The sequence below is a fragment of the Pinus tabuliformis genome, chromosome Q (genome assembly GCF_031772625.1).
Source record: "Pinus tabuliformis cultivar Carrire ecotype Pingquan chromosome Q, CPIR1, whole genome shotgun sequence".
Classification (NCBI taxonomy): Eukaryota; Viridiplantae; Streptophyta; class Pinopsida; order Pinales; family Pinaceae; genus Pinus; species Pinus tabuliformis.
The window spans coordinates 1,009,479,907-1,009,488,412 of record NC_142296.1 but is presented as its reverse complement, the minus strand read 5'-3'; the positions used below and the strand labels follow the sequence as shown (position 1 = coordinate 1,009,488,412).

At 32.0% G+C, this 8,506-nt stretch overlaps 1 protein-coding gene across 1 annotated transcript; it reads right to left on the bottom strand.

Moving 5' to 3' along the window:
• Nucleotides 1-2,359: 2,359 nt before the first annotated feature.
• On the bottom strand, nt 2,360-5,636 carry LOC149222908 (cysteine-rich receptor-like protein kinase 15). Its single transcript, XM_089383188.1, has 7 exons — nt 4,767-5,636; nt 4,479-4,625; nt 4,181-4,320; nt 3,665-3,875; nt 3,336-3,570; nt 3,039-3,189; nt 2,360-2,899 (listed from the first exon to the last, which is right to left on the bottom strand). Exons 1-7 carry the CDS (start codon nt 5,548-5,550, stop codon nt 2,552-2,554), a joined length of 2,016 nt encoding a protein of 671 aa, XP_089239314.1. The 5' UTR covers nt 5,551-5,636; the 3' UTR covers nt 2,360-2,551.
• Nucleotides 5,637-8,506: the final 2,870 nt, after the last annotated feature.

Sequence of the window (8,506 nt, the reverse complement as noted above, 5' to 3'; positions counted from 1 at the left end):
CATTGGAACCCTTCCTTTGTGACCCTTCTGGAGTCCTTTTCCCTTCCTAGAATCTTGACTGCCAATTTCCAATATAGTGGCTCTACCAATTTGAGCTTCATAACCAATGTGTATGGCCCCAACACTCCCATTGAAAATAAATTCTTCCTTCAAAACCCCCAAAAAACCTCTACTCATAGGGGGGAATTTTTGGATCATAAGAGGGGATTTTAATATGGTCAAGAATCTTAAAGAAAAAGAAATGGGAAATTCAGAGGCTTGACAAAGAAAGCTCTCTATTTGTAGAATTCATCAATGTATCCAAATTTATAGATCTGAGCACTCATAATGCCATACACGCTTGGAATAATAATAGGGGAGGCTCTTTAAAAATAACTTTCTAGCTTGATAGACTCCTTGTTGAGTCACTCTTCATTTCGGGCACAAACTTTGAAGCCTCAATTCTTCCTTGTCATGGTTTCAATCACTGGCCTATTGATCTTTTTGTGGACTAGATAGGCAACCCTACGAATTGGTCCTTCAAATTTGAAGCTTTATAGATAAGGCACCATGAATTCTCTGAGATGTGAAAAATGGTGGCATGAATGAAATCTCTTTTCTGTGAACCTCATGTATCACTTCCAACATCAACTCAAATATCTCAAGAAGAAAATCAAAGAATGAAACGTTAAAAACCTTGTAAACATTCATAGAGAAAAAACCAATCTAGAGCAAGAAATAACCACTATTCAACAAACTATAATTTTAGAATACAGAATAAAACAGAATAGAAGAACTAGACCATTAAGAAGCAATCACACATCTCTAATAGAACAAGAAACCAAAAAATAAAATAAAAAACAAAAATCCCATGTACTATAATAATAGTAATAATATATGAAATTCTTCCATCGCAAAGCAAAAATTTATACTCCATATTTATCCCTAAATTCTAAACAGCAACTTAATAAAAGAATCAAAATTAACTTACATAATAAAGTTTACCTCGAACAACATCACCAAATAATAATTACATGGGAAACTGATTGCAATTCAATCAACACATACTCTGTACAATATAATAAACAAGCTTGCTGTACAAATAGTTATGCCCGTTCATTAACAATGTAATCTTACCGTGCAAAATCTTGGGACCCGATCAGCTGTTACTTGAACAGAAGAGTACGTTCAAGCGCTTTGTAAGTGATTGTAACCTTTTTAATCATAAGTTTTTTTTTTTTGGTGTGAGGGTTAGTAAAAGTTATTATAATTATGGTGGTGACGAGTATTGTTATTATTATTAATTTTGGTGATGAATAGTATTAGTTATTATTATTAGTTTTGGTGATTGACGAGTATTATTTATTATTATTAGTTTGGGTGTGTTGAATTATTAGATATTATGGAGTTTTTATTGAAATTAGGTGAGTTTTTTATCATGGTTGTTTAAATTAAGTTTTTGGTTGTATATATGGATTTAGTATTTTAAAATTTTTTAGGATTTTTTTTACTGTGGAAAGTTAACAATTCAAACTTGTGACTTGAAGAAATTTTTGTTTTATTGTGAGTAAAGTAAATCTAAAAATAAACCCAAAAAAATCTCCAAAACATCTAACAAATAAAGCACAACTTAATAATAATTTTAGTATGATTGGAGCGCTTAATAATAATTTTGGTATGATTGGAAGGTTGTAAGGGTTATTATAATTTTGATGAAGAAGATAGTTATTATTATTCCGGTTATGATGAGGATGAGGATAATTATTATTAATATAGTTCATGAAATTGTTAATAATTAATAATAATAGTCTTACCTGCGTTCAAATTTCTGAAAACATCACCCATACACCTGTGTATCATATAATTATAAAATAAGGAAACTTCTACTTATATTATATAACTTTGAGTTTTAAAGCCGTAATTAAGTCTCTTATCTATTTTCTTTGTTAAAAAAAAAAATCCTCTGAAAAAAATCTCGTCTATTTCTTTGTAATGAAAATAAATATTTTTTTTCGTATAAAAAAATTCTCTGGTCTATTTCTTTGAATTCAATAAAAGAGTAGTTTAAATCTTAATCCAAAATGCAAATTCAATCTAATTACGAAAAATTCATCACGTAACTACTCTTTTTCATCTCTGGTCTATTTCTTTGAATAATTAGAAAAATTCATCACGTAACTACTCTTTTTCATCTCTGGTCTATTTCTTTGAATTCAATAAAAGTGGACTTTAAATCTTACTCAATCCAAAAAACAAATTCAATCTAATTACGAAAGAATCATGATGTAACTACTCTACCCTATAAAAGAGGAGTTTAAATCTTTCTTAATTAAAAAAGCAAATTCAATCTAATTACGAAAAATTCTTCACGTAAGTACTCTACTGTAGTCCAGTCCAAAAATATTATGTCCTTCCTTATAACATTTAACATTTAAATTACAATTCAACCTGTAATAAAATAAATCTTTGGAACCACAGTTTATCACAAATTATTTCGCTAAAAATATCGACAACAATATGGCACATGGAGATGTGTAATTTTGGTGCACTATGAAACTAGCCTGACAAGATTCTATCTACCCTCCATACTCATAATTGACGAAGAACATCCTGAGACAATTGAGTCTGATAGCTGTATTTGAGAATGGGCAGATGACGTGGAAACAGCTCCATCCTTTGCATACGCATTCCCGCCAAAGCTGAGACTAACAAAAGCAGGCTTCGTCGGATTCGGTATGGCCACTGAATTGGTCGACAGCATGAGAACAACATCAGGCATTGCTGGGCGATATGACACATCGGCCTGTATGCACAGAAGACCCACACGAATGCATCTCAATGCTTGTTCTTGAGGGCAACATCCAACTATTGTCGGATCGATCATATCCAGCAGATTTCCACCATTGCACAGTCTCCATCCCTGTATTTAGATAAAATCAGAAATGTAAGATTACAGTCCCAATTTAACTTGGTTAATTTTCTCCCAAAATCTGTAGTTAATTTTCTCTGAAGCTGGTTTAAGTCAAACCAAGTGATTAAAAATTAATATGGAAGCTCACCCATTCTAAAAGGATTTGGATTTCCTGAGGAAGGCGGATATCAGTGTTTCTTCTTCCACTCACAATCTCAAGAAGAACAACACCGAAACTGTAAACATCTGCTTTGACAGATAATTGCCCTAACATTGCATACTCTGGAGCCATATAACCGCTGATGATAAAGAAAACCAGAAAAATCATATGAGAAATTCGCTTAAAGTTAATAGTAATATACCTGATTTCCCTAACATCTATGCAATAATTAACCTCCACTCTTCTTCCTAAATATTCTAAAAGGTAAGCAAAACAGTTGCTTACTATGTCCCAGCAACTCTGGTGTGAACATGAGTCTGATCATCAGGAAAAAGTCTGGCCAATCCAAAGTCTGCTATTTTGGGATTCAGCTTATCGTCCAGCAGAATGTTGTTTACTTTAACATCTCGATGAATAATTCGCAGATGTGAATCCTCGTGAAGATAGAGAAGGCCACGAGCTATTCCCATAATGATGTTATAGCGTTTTTGCCAATCAAGAACACTGCGTTTTTCCGAGTCTGTAAAACATCCGATCATCCAATATTTATCTATCATTACAGTTCAAAACATAGACAGTCATTTACACAGAAAAGAAATTTAAGGATTACTTACTGAAAATGAAGTTATCAAGGCTTTTATTGGGCAAGTACTCGTAAACAAGCAACCTTTCTGGTCCATCGACGCAACAACCAAGTAGCTGTACAAGATTCCGATGTTGAATTTTGGCTACAAGCTTCACTTCATTCATAAATTCCGATGTTCCTTGGGAGGATCTTACAGACAGCTTCTTCACTGCTATTTCTGTCCCATCTGAAGTTATACCCTGACACCCAGAATAAAATTATTATCCGAAATTTCAACATTTTTATATAAATTAGCATAGATCTATTTTAAATACAACTCCAGAAGGGATACTACTTAGAGAGATATAAAATATAACTCCAAAAGGGATATATATCTGTTGATATTTTTTATGAATAAACATTATTTAAATATTTTATATAGTTATTTAATTTTTTAAATTTTTAAATTTAACAATTTATATATCATACATCATACTAGAATGTTAAATGAACATTTCCGTTCAATTACAAACCCAGTACCATTTTAAAACACTCTACATCTTACCTTGTATACAGAACCAAAGCCTCCCTCTCCAAGCTTATTATTTTCATGAAAATTCCCTGTTGCTTCTGTCAATGTGTCCAAGGTGTACAATATTTGGGGATTGAACAATGATCCTGAGGTATCTTCACGTCTTACCGAATCTGATAAAATTATAGATAAATAACAGAGAGAGCAGAGAAGCTAAGCGAAATTAGTCACCATAAATTAAAACATTACAAACAAATACTACAAATTTATCTACACGGACTGCAATAATTGTATTTGGGGAAAAACAAAAAAATATAGAAAAGAATTCTACCTTGCGTTTGTGTGACCAGGACGCGTCTCGCCACAGTCACGGATCTCATTTTTCTTCGCGCTATAAATATAAACAGCCATATAGCAAAGGCGAGCAATCCGCCTCCAGTAAATCCGCACACCATGGCCACTTTTCTCGAAGATTTGCCTGTAGCATAAACATTCATTTATCTTTCTGAGAAATCAGGGCACTGGAATTCTTGTCCAACTCAAATAATCAGAACTTCAACAATAAAGAAAAGGCAATCTAAAAGGCATAAAATTTAATGAAACTAGTTTTGCACAATACTGTGATGCACTGTAGCGTTGCTGCGAAATAACGTGGAGAAGGCGTATGTCTCAAACCGAATTCTGCAACTTCCTAACAACGCTTCGCCCCCTTCTTTTACCATAAAAGGATACAGCTTTTTGAGCGCTATTAACAAACATGATTTGCAGTCTTCTATGGGCAAATCTCTCCAGCATTCCACCAAACCAAAAACCCTGCGCGTTCCAGAGAAAGATGACGCAGCGATTTGTACAGCTAATCCCTTGCTCACGAGATCGGAATTTTCATCCGTCAGAGAACGAAGTAGATCCTTGACGTCATTCTGAAAACCAGCCGGATTGTCCTTCACAGTCTGGGAATTGGAGAGAATAGAAAGGACATGAGCATCTAAGTCTGAAAAGAAACTGAAATTATCATAGCGCAAGAAACACACATCGAACCACACTCGGCCGCCTATGTCATTCTCGCAAAGCTGTTGAAGCGTGATGCTGGCTTCCTGTGCACAGCTAGAGCATTCTTGTGGCGATGCGTCCTCTCTGCACTGGACGAGGCCATACACCTTCTCTTTTGCGTTGTCACCATGCCAAGAGGTGTTAAATCCTGTCTTCTCTACATTCTTAACAAGATCATGCATAACAGTGTTCAAATTTCTCTCAAATGTACTTCCGTGAGCATAACCAGTATCGTTCGTGCAATCGGAAGCTCGTAACTCCGAAATTCCCAAAGGAAAACTAATGAATAGCAAGCAGGTTAAGAAAATGGACTGTAATGATATCGTATTGCAGTAGCCATTAAAACTTCCCATTTTATGAAACACCGATTCTTCAGAGCCCCTGGTGAGAGGAAATCACGAGGCACCGCCAAGAGAGTATTCCGTTAATATTTGTGAGTGATCGTTCCAATATATAGGAACGGGCATCCTTATCCGTCCGATTGCCAAATATTCGGAGAATGGGCAATCGAGATAAACTCAGGGTATGAAGTTGTGAATACGGTCAATTTGTTAGTCCACGTTTAGTCAAGGTAAGTCACTTTAGGACGACGCCGGGATACTTCCTGAGATATCTCAAATCGTTGGTCATATGTTTGAAATTTATGTAAAGCAAGTTGATCATATGTTTGAAATTAATGCAAATTGCTTTACAACGCGTCCACTTTTCGCGGATGTTTCAAAGCGTGTACCATATTGCAGATGGACCGCTCAAGTCTGAATAGTTATTTGCTTTATGGAAATACGTGCAAAGTGGATGAGAGAATAATTAGGACGGGTATTGTAAGGAATCAAATCATATGAAATCTAATTAAATAGTCTATTATTTACGCAATGATAAGGAATTATGACGGCACAGTTAATAAATATATTATAATGTTCATTTTAAATGTTTTTTAATATTATTTTTGAGTTTTATTTTAATTTAATAAAAAATAGAAATGGTTTCTGTAATCTTTGAGGTTTGATTACACTCGTCTTAGGCTCCTTGTAGCAAAAGGCATAACTAATTTAATTCATGAGATTTGATACTCGTAAAGTGGTTGACAAGGCATATTCTTAACTAATTATGCTAGTAAAATTTGACAATAAAAAATAAAATATCAAAAAAATAATAAATTTAAATTATTAAATTAATATAAATTATGTTTTTTCAAATTTTTTTAAAATTTTTAATTTATTTTATATTAAAAATAAATCATAGATTAATATGATAGGTAAATGTTATATATTAAAATATACAAAATTAAATTTGAAGTGTATATATCTATCTATATATATGTTATGTTTTAAATGGATAATTTCATACCAATAATGTTTAAACACATTTTATAAGGGTTTTGAAATATCAAATTTGCTATAAGAAATGTCTTATTAATACAATTATTATTAGTTTTTTTATTTTATTTTTTTCAGAAGAAAAAACAACAACTTTTTATTAAATAAGAAGATGTTACATAGTCATGCTTATAGCATATATGCCAAAATAACTCTGAGATACATTGCACATGCCCACAGGAATACGATACATTGCATATGCCCACAGACATACAATCCAGACTGATAATCATAGCCAAAGACATTACAAGAACCAACCAATATGTCAAAAACCCTCACCATAGAAGTTGTTGAAACAAAATAGGGCACTCAATCCAACCACTAAAAAACCCACCATGGAACATATACCTAAGTCTGAAATGTGCCACAAAAATCAAAAGCGGTTTGAAAAAACCCCAAGAAGGTAAAATCCCACAATATATAATACTTGTGGACAGACCACCTAGGTATCTCAGGTTGCATAGAAACCCATCACGCCCAGAAACAGGGTTGCATAGAAACAGGGGCAAAAAACCCTATAGGAACCCCAGATGCAAGGGAGAGGCCTGAGAAACCCCTATTGTGTGTAACAACGACCAACACATGTAAGGAAAAACCCCTGTGTGTAGGGCCTAGAGAGACCCCAGTTGTGAAAGTTGTGGTGACCTCCACCTTCCGACTTTCTTTTATTATATACATCATCGATCAATCAAACAACTTACTAATATTTAATATATATATATATATATTATTTATATATTTATATATATATATTAATTATTTATGTTATAATTTTTTTTATTAATTTGGGTATAACTTAACTTAATATATAAGAGCATATACGTTTTCCTAAAAGTTAAAAATAGCATTTATATATATTAATAATTTAACAAGTAAAAAAACATGTAAGTCAAATTTTATAATTTAAAATTTAAAAAATATGTTGCGTGTGAATTGGAATTCATAAATAAATAATTTAAAAAAGTTAACTTTAACAAAAGACCCTTTTCACGATTATTTTACATCTCATAAATTCAATAATACATATATTTCAATCTATATAATATTTATTAAATGTTATTATAACATATGTATATATGTTATATAATAATGAAGAATTTGTACTAAAATAAACTTTATATCTCCACACAATCTGATTCTCGATTCTTTATTGCGATTGATTCGCTTTCTTTTCGTTTTAATCGGAAAAGAGAAAGACCACTTTTTGAAAAGGCATGGCATATTTATTAGTCTACCGTAAAGCATAAGCAATAAGTAAATAAAATCAAACTTGTTCTAATCCAATGACATCATCTATGTTGGAAAATATATGATTTGTTTGTAAGCTTTTAAGATGCAAGAATGGTTGGTTTTACTCGTTGAATAGTGCGACGATATTATTTTACATTTTTAGTAAACAGGTTATTTGTAACGGTGATATATTTTTGTATATTCAAAATTCATTTATATTTTATAAAGTGATTTATCTTATGTTGAACGTATTTTTAATGGTTTTTTTAAGGAGGGAATTATCATTATTTAGCTGTAGTATTTTAGGTTTTTTTAATGCATATATATAATTGCTAAATGGTTATTTATTTATTTTTATAATTAAAGTTAAGTATATATTAGTATAGTTATATAAATTAAATGATAGGATAAGATTAATTAATAATTAATATTAAAGTATTTATTTTATAATATATATATATATATGGAACAATCAAATGCTAATATATGATAATTTAGGATTATTCACTTGAGTTTGTGGACAATTATGTTTTACTCTCCAAGTTTCCATGCATAAAACCCCTCCTCATGTAGTTACAGGGCATCCCTCCACCTTTGGATTATGATAATGATAAGAAATTTTCAAGGTGTTTTAGGGTAAAGGTTGGTGCTTGTCTAATAAGGACACAATTAGGAAGTCATATACTGAGAAATTACTATTCAA

What these genes read in the sequence shown, in the direction of transcription:
- LOC149222908 (XM_089383188.1), bottom strand. Translation starts at nt 5,550, where the DNA reads ATGGGAAGTTTTAATGGCTACTGCAATACGATATCATTACAGTCCATT. An exon ending in CCTGGTCACACAAACGCAAG is followed by an intron (nt 4,321 to 4,478) that starts GTAGAATTCTTT and finishes TAATTTTATCAG; the next exon opens with ATTCGGTAAGACGTGAAGAT. An exon ending in ACCAGAGTTGCTGGGACATA is followed by an intron (nt 3,190 to 3,335) that starts GTAAGCAACTGT and finishes CTTTATCATCAG; the next exon opens with CGGTTATATGGCTCCAGAGT.